This window comes from Scyliorhinus torazame, chromosome 14 (genome assembly GCF_047496885.1).
Source record: "Scyliorhinus torazame isolate Kashiwa2021f chromosome 14, sScyTor2.1, whole genome shotgun sequence".
Lineage (NCBI taxonomy): Eukaryota > Metazoa > Chordata > Chondrichthyes > Carcharhiniformes > Scyliorhinidae > Scyliorhinus > Scyliorhinus torazame.
The window spans coordinates 104595642-104608927 of NC_092720.1; the positions used below are offsets into that span (position 1 = coordinate 104595642).

The window sequence follows — 13286 nt, forward strand, 5'->3', positions numbered from 1 at the left end:
AGAGAATTGTTGCTCGCATCAACGTCTGGCGATGGCGCGAATTGGTGTGTCCGTCTTGGACCGCCGGTGCTGGTCGCCACAGCCGACCCAGTGGGACTGCCACGCGATCCATTCCCTGTCGCCGTGGCATCCGCCGTCACCCTGAGCGTGCCATCACCGAGGCTGCGGCACCGCCCGTCCGGAGCAAGGTCTGGCGTGCGCGAATCAGAGTCGGCGCTTGGCTGCTCCCCATCTGGAGTCCGGTCTGCCTTCCGTCGATGCTCCCCGTCCGGAGTCCCAACAGGTTCACTGGAGGCAGCCGAGATTCCCTGAAGCTGCACTTCTGGAGTCGGAACATGCAGGAATGCACCGACCAGTGGAGAGGCTCGAGCCATCGAGGGTGGAAGCGGTGCGCCGCCACCGCAGTCGTCAGTGGTCCCACTGTGATCGTCGAGTGCCTCAGTACGCACTAGGCGAGGTCTGTCACCTTGCACCTTTTGCATGGGAAGTGGGATGCTGTCGTCACTCGTCTCACATCCCGTGGATAGATCCTCATTAGCAGCTTGCTGTTCACTAGGGTTGGGTAAATTGTCAGAGTTTTCATCTGGTGGTGCACACCATGTCGGTGGACTGTCATTGTCTTGCCGTTGTCCTTCATTTGGGCTTTTCTTCTTTGGAATTTTAAATCTTCCCCCAGACATTGCAGAACCTTGTTTATTACCCCCAAATTCTCCCATATGTATGGTCTCGAATATAGGATCCAATGTTTCTATCGACATTGTACTATTTTCCAAAGAACATTCCGTTTCACTTTTCTTCTCAGGTACCTCATATGTATCTTTGTCTAATGTACATGCCTTCATGGTCTCTGGGTCTGATTTTGCTGGGACTGGCATGGTCACAGTCTCTCTTTTACTGTTCTCAATTGCCCACATTATACTCTCCATACGTAACTGCTTAATCACTGGGGTTAGTGTGGTACAATGGATAATCGGGTCGACCTTATCTGCATCTTCACCATTAGTGGAAAGCACACTTGGTTCACTTGAAACTGCTGCGGGTTTTAAATTCGTTATCTGGCTACTCGATGTCGGTGTCCTCAGGATTCTTGCTCCAATGTTCTGCTCATTTATCAGTGGAGTGTGTATAGGTTCAATGCAATTAATGTTCCCCTCAAGGTTTGAAGAGTCATTACTGACTAACTGCTGGTCTCCGAAGTTGGGATTTTGCGGCGTTGTGTTGAAGGGAGACATTTGTCCCTGCTGTAGATATGATTCAGGTTGTGTTATTTCCATTACCTGAGGATCAATGTCTTGTCCATTTTTTCGATCCGTACTAAAACACTGGCAATTCTCAGTCTGCTCCTTGCAAGTTAAACATTCAATTAATTTCTTTAGCAAATCCTCAGCATCCTTCTGTGACCGTGCAGCATTATTAATCTCTGTTCGGCTATAATGATCCTGAAGGTCAGCGCATAAACCTTTTTTCTTCGGGCTTGGAAGAGGCGATTCCTTTGGCTTGTCTTCAGTTGGGCTGGAACAGTCTTCAGCGCTGTGCTCTTCATTGTAGCATGAGAGACCGTCATGGTCATGCTGCTGTGTAGTGGAGCATGGTAGGCTGTTACAGCCTTCTTGCTGTTCACGTGAGCATGGCAGACTTGCATCGTCTGCCGCTGGTTGGTCAGGAGAGGTTGCTAGACCCTCATGGTCTTGTTCCTGCAAGGACCGCACATTGGAGTCTTGCGTTGCTTCTATCGTGGAGGCTGTCCACGAGCTCTCTGTGGAGGCTTGTGACACTGGAGTCACTTCTTGTTCGTGCAAGGACTGCGCTCTGGAGTCTTGCGTTTCTGCAATTGTGGAGTCTGTCCACGAGCTTGCTGTGGAGGCTTGTGACTCTGGAGTCACTTCTGGTTCATGCGAGGACTGCGCTCTGGAGTCTTGCATGTCTTCTTTCATAGAGTCGGGAACGTTGAGCGGGACGTGGACCACGCTCTGTGTGGCAGCAGGGCGCTCTCCGTGTGCTTGCACCACTCCCTGTCTGTTAATATCAGGCTGCAGCATCATCCGGTACTGATAAGTTGGGACGTCATATCTGCTGGGTTGAAGATCCTCAAATCCGAAAAATGAATCCGCATCTGCGTCGGATTCAATGTGGGGGCCGCCAATGTGCAACACGAAAGGTTCGTCCGAGTCATAGTCGTATAGGACCACGGAGCTATCATTGGGCTCGCGAGGTCCGGAAACACTGTAAAGATCGTCATCGAAGTATTTGAGGTCGGAATCATCGGCTTGTGCGTAGGTAACTGCTTGTCGGAGGGTTCTTCAGAGGTCAAATTCATCTCCTGGGTCAATTTGCGGCAATGTGCTGTCATTCCAGGTGAGGGAAGGTTGTTTTAGGCTTTAACAGATTTTTGTTTTTTTGATTTGGGAAGTTTCCCTTTTAAATTGGATTTGGGACGTTTCCCCTTTAAATTGGTGCGGTCTGGGGCCTCTGACATCCTGACGCTCGCTATGTAGCACGTAAGAAGCAACTGCGCATGCTCAGATCGCTGTTCCTTTACTGATGGCCGTTTTCTTGACTGCGCATGCGCAGCATCTCGCGCATGCGCAAACGAAACTTCCGGTTCTGCGCACTGCTCGCGCAACTGTGCTAGCGTGATACCTTTAGCCAGATGGCCGCCGACCTCGACCCAGCCCTCTCTCAGGCCCGGGATTTCGGCCTCTGGGAATTCGGGCTCCGGGAACCCGGCCACGAGGTGAGTACTGCCGCTTTTCTTACCTTTACTTGCCGTTTGGATTGCGTTTTCTTCACAGTACTTGGAGAATTTGTCCAGGACTGCCTGGTAATCGTACCTTTGCTGCCTCCTGAAGAACCTGAACCTTGTGAATATTTCTCTTGCCCTTGCACCGGCGATGGTGAGGAGAAATTCAATTTTTTCGCTATCATCCAGGTCTTGGAGTTCAGCTGCCACCAGGAACAATTCGAACACTTGCCGGAATCGCTGCCAGTTTTCGCAGAGATCGCCGTGGCACTGGAGCGGCTGCGGAACCGGGAGCTCTATCATTTTGCCTGGGCACTGCTGGTTGTCTCTGTACACTGAGGTATGCCGGCAGGTATCGATCCACTCCTGTACCATGTGGTGTTGGGTTCTCTGGTGCACAGATGAGCCGACACAGTTGTATGTGGTACAACTCTATTTTATTTTAACTCTTATATACAGTTCATTCTGGATACTCTGCATGTGCTGTCTCCCTGAGTGTGTCGTGTAGCAGGTCTGTCCTGGTCCTCGTCTCCAGCTAATACTGACCACCAGGTATCGTGTTTGTGCTTTTATATCTTTCTGTGATTGGTTGTGGTGTTGTGTGTTCTGATTTGTCTGTTGGTGTGTCTATCATGACGTGTGTGTTTGAATATCATGACAGGAAGGGGTCATTGAAGCTAGCAACAGTCCCTGGAGAGCTCAAGTAGTGGTGGTAAAGACCGAGGAGAAACATCGGATGGTCATTGACTACAGCCAGACCATCAACAGGTTTACGCAGCTGGATGCGTACCCTCTCCCCCGTATAGCCGACCTGGTGAACAGGATTGCGGAATACAAGGTTTTCTCCACGGTGGATCTCAAGTCTGCCTACCACCAGCTACCCTTCAATAATGGTGACCGCCAGTACACTGCCTTCGAAGATGGGCGGCTCTATCACTTTTTAAGGGTTCCCTTAGGTGTCACGAACGGGGTCTTGGTTGACCGGTACGGCTTACACGCAACGTTCCCGTATCTTGATAACGTCACCATCTGCGGCCATGACCAGCAAGACAACGACACCAACCTCCGAAAAGTTCTCCAGACCGCGGATATCCTTAATCTGACTTACAATAAGGATAAATGCGTGTTTAGCACCGACCGTCTAGCCATTCTAGGCTACGTAGTGCGAAGTGGAGTCATAGGCCCCGACCCTGAGCGCATGCGCCCCCTCATGGAATTCCCCCTCCCTCACTGCCCCAAGGCCCTAAGGCGCTGCCTCGGGTTCTTTAGCTATTATGCACAGTGGGTCCCCAATTATGCAGACAAGGCTCAACCTCTGATCCAGTCCACAAGCTTCCGCCTGTTGACGGAGGCCCGCCAGGCCTTCTGCCGCATCAAAGCAGGCATTGCAAAAGCCACAATGCGTGCCATTGACGAGGCCCTCCCCTTCCAGGTCGAGAGTGATGCGTCCGACGTAGCTCTGGCGGCCACCCTCAACCAAGCGGGCAGGCCCGTGGCTTTCTTCTCCCGCACCCTCCATGCTTCCGAAATCCGGCACTCCTCGGTCGAAAAGGAGGCCCAGGCCATAGTAGAAGCTGTGCGACACTGGAGGCATTACCTGGCCAGCAGGAGATTCACTCTCCTCATGGACCAACGGTCGGTTGCCTTCATGTTTGATAATGCACAGCGGGGCAAGATTAAGAACGACAAGATCTTGCGGTGGAGGATCGAACTCTCCACCTACAATTACGAGATCTTGTACCATCACGGGAAGCTGAATAAGCCTCCTGATGCCCTGTCCCGCGGCACTTGTGCCACCGCACAAGTGGACCGCCTCCGATCCCTCCACGAGGACCTCAACCACCCAGGGGGTCACTCGTTTCTTTCATTTTATCAAGACCCGCAACCTGCCCTACTCCATCGAGGAGGTCAGGACAGTCACCAGGGACTGCCAAATCTGCGCGGAGTGCAAACCGCACTTCTACCGCCCAGAGAGGGCGCACCTGATAAAGGCTTCCCGTCCCTTTGAACGCCTCAGCATGGATTTCAAAGGCCCCCCTCCCCTCCACCGACCGCAACACGTACTTCCTAAACGTGATTGACGAGTACTCCCGGTTCCCATTCGCCATCCCCTGCCCAGACATGACCACAACCACCGTCATCAAGGCCCTCCAGGGTATCTTTACACTGTTCGGTTTCCCCGCATACATTCACAGTGATAGGGGGTCCTCCTTTATGAGTGACGAACTGCGTCAATTCCTGCTCAGCAAAGGCATCGCCTCGAGCAGGACGACCAGTTACAACCCCCGGGGAAACGGGCAGGTTGAGAGGGAGAACGGCACGGTCTGGAAGACCGTCCTGCTGGCCCTACGGTCTAGGAATCTCCCAGTCTCTCGCTGGCAGGACGTGCTCCCGGTGGCCCTTCACTCCATCCGGTCGCGGCTCTGTACTACCACAAATCAGACACCTCATGAACGTCTCCTTGTTTTCCCCAGGAAGTCCATCTCCGGGACCTCGCTCCCAACCTGGCTAGCGACACCCGGACCCATCCTGCTTCGGAGACATGTGAGGGCGCACAGGTTGGACCCGTTGGTCGAGAGGGTCCACCTGCTGCACGCCAACCCCCAGTACGCTTATGTAGAGTTCCCTGACGGCCGCCAAAGCACGGTCTCCCTTCGGGACTTGGCGCCCGCCGGAGCCCCACGCCCACCCGCACCATTGCCCCCACCCCCACCCTCCCCGCAGCACCTGACCAGAGGGTCAGTACTCCTACCGCCCCTACCTAGGCCCGAACAAGCACCGACGCCCCCTACAGGCACCCCTCCCCCTGCCCACTTTTCGCCCCAACAGCGCTGCCTAGGGGTGACGAAGCTGCCTGGGAGGTCGACACCACGTTCCCGGAGTCGCAACCGCCGGGGTTGCCCATCAGGATCACCGCCGAAGCCCAGGCGCTCCAGAAGGACGACCAGGCCACCCGATCGACTGATTGCTGCACCATGAACACTTTGCTATTACCCTTGACATCACGGCACCTCCATACCTGGTCCTACCATGCGGAAGGCGACATTAACGCTGGTCCTCACTCCGCTGGGTTCTTTTTAACAGGGGGTGAATGTGGTAATACCAGGTATTGCGGTACCTGAGAGGTGGATGACCATTGGCTAGGCCCAGGAGTCTACCATTGGCTGATGTACATAGATCCGCCCTGAGAGGCAGAGTATAAGAACCGATGCCATCCCAGCAGCCTTCACTTTTTGTATCAAAGCTGCTGGGGAACAGTTCTAGCAGATTAAAGCCTATTAGTTATGACTCACCTTGTCTCGAGAGTAATTGATTGTGCATCAGTTGTGTATTCATGTATGTTCCTCGTTGATACAAGGTCACTTTAAGATTTGATCATGTGATGTACTGATGACATAATCGGCAGTTTGGGCAGGCGAACAGTTAGTCCTAGCAGTCTGTGAGAAAACACCTTTCCAATAAAGCTCTTGCTTGTTCGTACCTTTGTGGTCTGCAAGCCTATCCTTTAAAAATACCACATACAAGAAACTGGCAAAATAAGTATAATGAGGATTTAGTTTTCCATGTTAAGAAAACTGTCTGGATTTCTTTTTAGCTTTCAGATGAGTTGCACCTAAATAGGCTCAGGACTGAGTTCCTTGTGGGACATTTTGCTAGTCCTATTGAGAGGGTTTAAACTAAGGTGACAGGTGTGTGGGAACCAGGTTCCTGGATACAAGGTGTTCAGTAAAAAAGGAAATGGAGGAAAGTAAGTTGGCGGTATTGATTAAGGAGCATTGCAGTGCTGGAGAAAGAGGAACTAGCCCCCCCCACCCCCCTGCTCCCCGACCCCATCCCCACAACCCCCAGGAATCCAGGTCAGAATTGAATTACCTGAGTATCAATTGAGAGGTAAAGGGCAGAGAGGCACAGGAGTCCCTAGAGTGTATTCCGGAAAGTTTATTATGGCAGTGTGCGACCTGTCCAATGAGAAAGGAGGCACTGCTAGACATGGTTCTTGAGAATGAGGTGGATCAAGCACATCCACTGTCAGTAGCAGAACATTTAGGGGACTGCGATCAATGTATCATAAGGACAAAGAGCAACCCAGGGTGAAAATAGTTCAATATGGTAAAGACAGATCTGGGCCAAATAAACTGGAGTCAAAGGGTAGCAGGATAAATAGTAGCTGAACAATGGGCTACCTCCAAAGAAGAGACAGTTCAGGTTAAAGTACGTACTGTTGCTAACTTGCTGTTGTCTCTTAATTTGGCTCTGTTTAATTACGTTTGCTCAAGAGTTGCCAGGTATCTTTCAATACCGCAACAAGGTTCAAAACCGAATACTGATCAAAGACTCGATTCATCAGTTAGTAAGTTTAAAAGCAATGCTCATTTATTTACACAGTCAAATCTACTCATGCATAAAACTCTCCAACCTAAACTATCACTATTACTAAAAGCCCATACTTAGCTTCGGGTGCCCACTCAGTCAGAGGAACAATGGCCGTTGCTCGGTTCTGAGGCTGCTGGGTTGAGCTGTTACAGGATAGCAACTAGGAGCGTCTATCTCGTAGCGTGCGTTGACATGGAACTTACTTGGTCTGGCGTAGCTGCTCGGCAGGTCTCTCCTCGCTGAGAGCCAAGGCCAAGAGAGCGATCCTCTCTTGGGAGTCCTTTTTATACCCCAAAAGGGCTTCACGTGCTTTTGGGCGTGCCTTGAACTTGGCCCCAATTAATTGGGCCGTTTCCCAATCGTTCCTATCGATTATCCTCCAATAGAGGGGTGGGTTCCCTGGTTGCTGGGCGTGTCCTAGGTGGCCGTTGGTTTGCTTTGTTTTAGTCTCCTCTGGCGCCGGGATGTCTGGCTTAGCATTGTTTACCTAAATGTTGCCTTTTGTTCCTGGGGATGGCTCATTAGTATGTAGATGGCTTAGCAGTACCGGTCCTGTCTGAGAGACCTTGCACCTGCTTGCTTTTTCGGTATTGTCCAATCTTTCCTGCATTCTTTGCAAGTGTCCATTTTGTAATTGGGAGGTGGTCTTCCCAGATGGCTACGGTACCCTCAAAAAGGGAAGAGGGACAACCAAATCAAGAACTCTCTGCATGACAACAGGCATAGAAATTAGGAAAGAAAACGTTTTTTTATTATTACAGGATGTGGCTAGCATTGATTGCCCATCCCTAATTGCCTTTGAGAAGGTAGTGGTAAGCCATCTTCTTGAACTGTGGCAGTTCATGTGGTGTGTGCTTATGGCAAATGTCAGGAAGAAAACAGATTTGAGAACCAGGCTGAATATGGAGGTTCAAATGGAGAAGGTGGGAGGATGGCACTTGATGAATGGCTCATTTGGAGAGCTTGTGCAGACATGTTGCGCTGGATGGCCTCCTTCTCCACAGTAAAAATTCTGTGATTCTGCAATTAAGTATAAAGATTGTTCAATTGGAGTGTAAAGGACACCTGTGACTTGTGAACCACGGGATCAATAGTCGATCTTCTTAAAAAAATAAACCTAAGGATAAAGAAACATAGCAAACCCAACGGGATGAATTTGAGTCCAATTAAATGCAGAAAGAAAATTGAGTCTAAAAAAAGATTGAACGGAGAAAAGAAACAAGCCAGGAAGGATAACAAAAAATAAATTGTATTTCGTTATTTAAAAAAAAACCTCAAGAACAATTTATTGCCTGCAGGATTAAGAGTCTGGTTTCAATTATTTTTCTGGCCTCCAGGAATGGGTGAGTAGCCCGTCAGGACAATGGATCTTATTAATGTAAAGATGTCCGAACATTATTGACAAGGTCTTTAATCAGTTGCAACTCTCCAGTTTAATTCGTAGGCAGCAATTTCTTGACCCTCGGGGTAGATTGCTGGCGATTTTGCAAGGGTATGGGTGTAAAGTATGCCGAGTAATTTCTCAGCGTATAACTTGCTGGTCACAAATTGCCGTGTTTTAAGTTTTAAAAAAAAGAAATGCATAAATAAATCTCGCCATTATGCAGCAAATTTCGAGCCTTTGTTTCGGTCCGCAACTGCACCTTTCACCGCGCTGCCAGCCACCTGACCTAAGCCGCGCTGACCCAAGAGTAAGTCACGCTTGCAAAAAGCATGCGATTGGGGAGCCAATGCCACAGAGCCGGAGCTGAACGCAATCAGCGAGGCTCGCGGATAGGCTCTGCCAGCAGCTTGCTGAGTGGTGTCTTTGGAACGCTGCGCAGCCCGAGGACAAACACATTGGAATCCACGTGAAGGTTGTGCAGCATGAGCAGCAGATTGGCAGCCAGGGCGGCCAATGGCAGCGCGTCGCTCTGCAACCGCCCTGACGTAACAATGGTCTGGCTCCCCGGACGCGGAGGCCGTGAGCCAATGGGGAGACCGCGGGGCCGGGCATGTCACGTTCCCTGGTGTGTGCAGGCGCGCGAACTAAAGTGGCTACACTGCGATCGGCGGGGATTGCCTTGTGTTGGCAGCGAAGAGCAGCAGCAGGGGAGACGCAGCTGAAAAGGGTAAGCTTTTACTTTTGCATTTGCATGTTACCTATTCATACACGAAGTTCTTCATAAAGCTGGGGGGGATATTAGTTCTCCTTTTCTGACACTTTGGATCGTTCAGATAAAATGTGCAACTAATAACTCTGCTGCCTGAGACTTGCCAGTGTGGTCAACGATTTGGGTATTTGTGGCTTTAATAAACGGATTGGATCCCTGTGTTTAAGAGAACAGTTGCATCATCCCATCAGTGCTGGGAAATGTGTTGATGTCAGGCAGGGGGAAATCGTGCTCGCAAATAACATTGTCTGTTCTTCGTTGTGCTGTTCCATTTATTGGTCGTGAATCAGTGTTTGCATAACACGCAGCCAGGTAAGGTGAAGCTAGCCTGCAAACAGTTGCAAACGATGTATTTATTTGTTTTGATCAGTTTCGTTGCCTAAGTTTTTTTTCCCTTTGATCTGCAATGTTTTGAGTTACGGTCTCGTTATTTCCTTTCTGTCACTTGGTTCAAGTTTTGTTTACAGCTGTTTAAACCTAAATCATGGTTACTATTACGCAGCCAACTTTTTAATTTAATTTGCAAAAACATTTTGGTTTTTTTTTTCTAAGTGTGTTCCAGTTTGAAATAGTGAAGTCGAGGAAATGCCAATACTGTTTTTAAACGAATCTTCTGATCAGACGATCCTTAATTTAGCCATTTCATAGAATCTGACAGCACGGTAGGTCATTCGGCCCACTCTGTACAGAACCATCCATTGGTTCTCCCTCTTACCCAAGAGTTAATTTGACCAAAACTGTGTTGGGATCCCTTGTGCTAAACGTTTAGGACGGATGGTTTATTCCAGACTACTAGATCACTAGTGATACACGTGTAATGTGTGTTGGTTACATAATGACAGTAACTATCTAAAATTGTGTATCACAATCTTCTACCAATTTTCTTACAATGTAAGGTACAGTTGGCTTTATTTTTCACAGTACTACCAGTGGGAGGCTCACAGTTGTTACATTATGGTAATTAGAGCTGTATCCTCGAAGCTGCTGAAATTTATCTGACTGTTTCATGACATGTATGATTGGAAATAACTAATTATTCTGCAGGCTCTTTCCAGTTTTTAATGTTCATCAAATTTCAGGGTTTTTTGAAATATGTTAATATTTCTATTTCTTTTCCTGCTGGATTTTGTAGGGATAGGTATGACATGGTAATTAGTGCACATCGTCAAACTAGTAAGATCACCCCTTCCAAACGGCAGCAGATAAATGTCTGGCGTTTACTGCAACTATGATAGTGGATCAACACCCAAGTGATGGTTGCTGCAGGCATAGTAGAGCAGAATTAATTTGTACGGTGTTACAAAGTGTATTTTCAGAGATAGCAGTTGCATTACTGGTAAATGAATGTGGAAAATCAGAGTGCTCACATTTTCTTATCTGCATCAAATATATTTATACATCTGTCTGTGGTCTCCCATTATTCTTCCATCCTTCTATTAGGATTGGATCTTGTGGAGATATATTACATTATATATGTATCGCTTGAGCATCAGGGTGGAACAATTTTTTCCTGTAAATTTGTTAAATTCAAGATGAAGTATGATTGATAGACCCAGAGTGAAGTGGCAATTAAATTAATTTAACAGAATCAGATAATCCCCTCGGATTAACACTAATCCAGAAACATAACCTTGTGATTGAATGTGTATGTGCTATACTTGGCTTGATATATTTTAGTTTCAGTTATACCTATAGTTATGATGAATCATATTTTTGGTGGATATTGTCATGGTAGTTTGCTCTGGGATTATGTTAAAATTACTATCAGTATTAAAAGTTAGCTTTTGTTCACAGTAGCTTGTTTCTGCATGTTCCAGAGATTGGAATCTCTGTCAGAAGTTGCACATAGTCCAGTTTCCTGTTGATCAATGTGTTGTATAATTGTCCTACAGTAATTTTGTGCTTTGTCCTAAACTGTCATGGTCAAAAATTAATGTTGATCTTGGTGTCTGAAAATGTTTTGCCCGTGGAATATGTTCTATGCAAAAGGGATTTGTTTGGTTTTGCATGCTGAGGAAAGACAGACCATGCCATTTAACATGTAATGCTTAATTGGCTCTGAAGAAAGGTTACATATCCAAAATGTCAAACTGTCTTTTATCTTTACAGTTACTGTTACCTAAGGCAGTGTTTTTAAAACTTTTTTTCCGGGGACCCATTTTTACCAACCAGCCGACCTTCGCGACCCACGCCGGCCGACCTTCGCGACCCACGTCAGCCAACCTGCGCGACCCACCATTTTCTCTTGCCTTGTTTGTTGCTGACAAAAATGGAGGAAATGGTTTTGGGTCCCTTTGGCCCCCCCCGAACATGAAAAAAAAAGGCTGCGACCAGATTTTTAAAAAGTGGGGCCGCAGTGCGCATGTGGCCGCATTTTTGTAATCTCTTCCTGGCCATTTTGAAGGCCGCTCGCAGCCGGAATTATTAAAATAGTCACAGATGGTTTCATTTTCTGAACCCTTTTCAATTCTGAACATTTCTTAAGATTATATATAGTTTACATTCTATACAGAATGTATCATTTCACAATTATTCGTTTTTAAAAAAGCAAACGTCACATGTAGTCTTTTCCCATGCCATGGCTGTGATAGGGCATCAACAATCGACTTTTCTTGTGAATACTTTTGCATTAGTTCTGTTTTATGGTGTTTTTTACAGGGTATCACTTGGTGAATGATCACCTTCTGAGTATACAAAAACTGGTTGTAGGTGATTAAAATTGGGGAAATATGACTTTAAATTTGATTTTGTGACCTTGTACAGGTCATCATCAATCCTAAAAGTAACCTTTGGTCGATTTCTATTTTTACCGATAGACTTTAATAAGGTACCCAAGGAGAAGAACACCGAACAGTATGGGTGGGATCCAACGGCCACACTGCGCCGTAAGACGCTCACTCTGGCGCAGCATGGCTGATGAAAGCCATGCGACCCTGCTCCCAGGATCTACCCGGCTTGCCACGCCTACCAAGATCCAATGCGATCTCTGGAGACGTTACGATGTAAATCCCGCCCACAGTGGGCAGGATCATGTTTAGGCAAATCTGCATATTAGAGCAAGGCAATAAGCCTCACTCTAATGTGCAAATTCCTGAGGTACCTGAGGCTTTGAGATTCAGCCCCTTCACCGGGAAACATGCGGCTAAACGCGCTTGCCAGCACTTTCCCATTTGGGAAAATCGCGCCCATATGTTTCTGACCCCTGCCTTGGTTACCGTTTTTAAAAAAAAGTTTCTTCCTGTTCTCCATCCTTAGACTGATATCAGAGAATGGCCACTTATTTGAAATCTGGGTTCCAAGAGGCTGAGTTGGTCCTGCATTCACGTGGTGCCAATATTCAGGATCAAGCACAAGATCAGGGAGTGCAGCAGTTGCCTGATGATGTGGAGATGAAAAGCTCAAGTGGGACTGATTCAAATGGGAATGAATTTTCCGAGAGCTCGAGCAGTAGCGCCAGCCAAAATGGAAAAGATTCAGCTTTACTCTTGGATTCATTGGAGAGCAGCAAAAGGTAGGAGACTCTAAAATTGCACTTAAGGAATGGAGTGCATTATTGCTCCTCCTGTTTTTAAAAAGTCTGTGCTACCAGAAGGGGGATTTAATAGCGCGTGCCTGTTGAGTCACCCCTATTGATATTGTCACCAATTTATTCTGGACTTTCACTCGAAAATTAGGCTTGTTGAGTGTTTCATTGTGGAATTAACACTGACTTCAATGTGACTTCAATCACATTTACTAAGGTTTTGTTTGACACTTTTGTTGAGTTGAACAACTAACATTGGAAGTAATAAGAATAGGTTTACCACGACTGTAGTATTTTTCTTTTCATTTTATCAATTTGAAGTGTCTTTTTTTTTTTTTTAAATTGTCCAGGAGTGTTCTAAAACAGAGATGGGAAAAAGGTCTGAAAATTCATCTGGAACCTTCCAATGTTCTCCTCTCCCTTGTCTCTTATCCCCACCAGAAAAAGTTTGCGTAAAACAGATGACAAACTATTGTCTTTTTCCTACTACATTGAT

The 13286-nt window shown here is 47.4% G+C and overlaps 1 protein-coding gene across 2 annotated transcripts in view; it reads left to right on the forward strand.

Moving 5' to 3' along the window:
• Nucleotides 1-9114: 9114 nt before the first annotated feature.
• The window catches only part of per2 (period circadian clock 2), a 42993-nt gene continuing 38821 nt past the window's right edge, over nucleotides 9115-13286 (forward strand). For both annotated transcript variants that reach the window (XM_072474578.1, XM_072474579.1), the window contains exons 1-2: nucleotides 9115-9225; nucleotides 12523-12778. In XM_072474578.1, coding sequence (XP_072330679.1) covers nucleotides 12537-12778 — 242 coding nt within the window. In that variant the 5' untranslated portion in view covers nucleotides 9115-9225; nucleotides 12523-12536. The remainder of the gene's footprint in view (nucleotides 9226-12522; nucleotides 12779-13286) is intronic.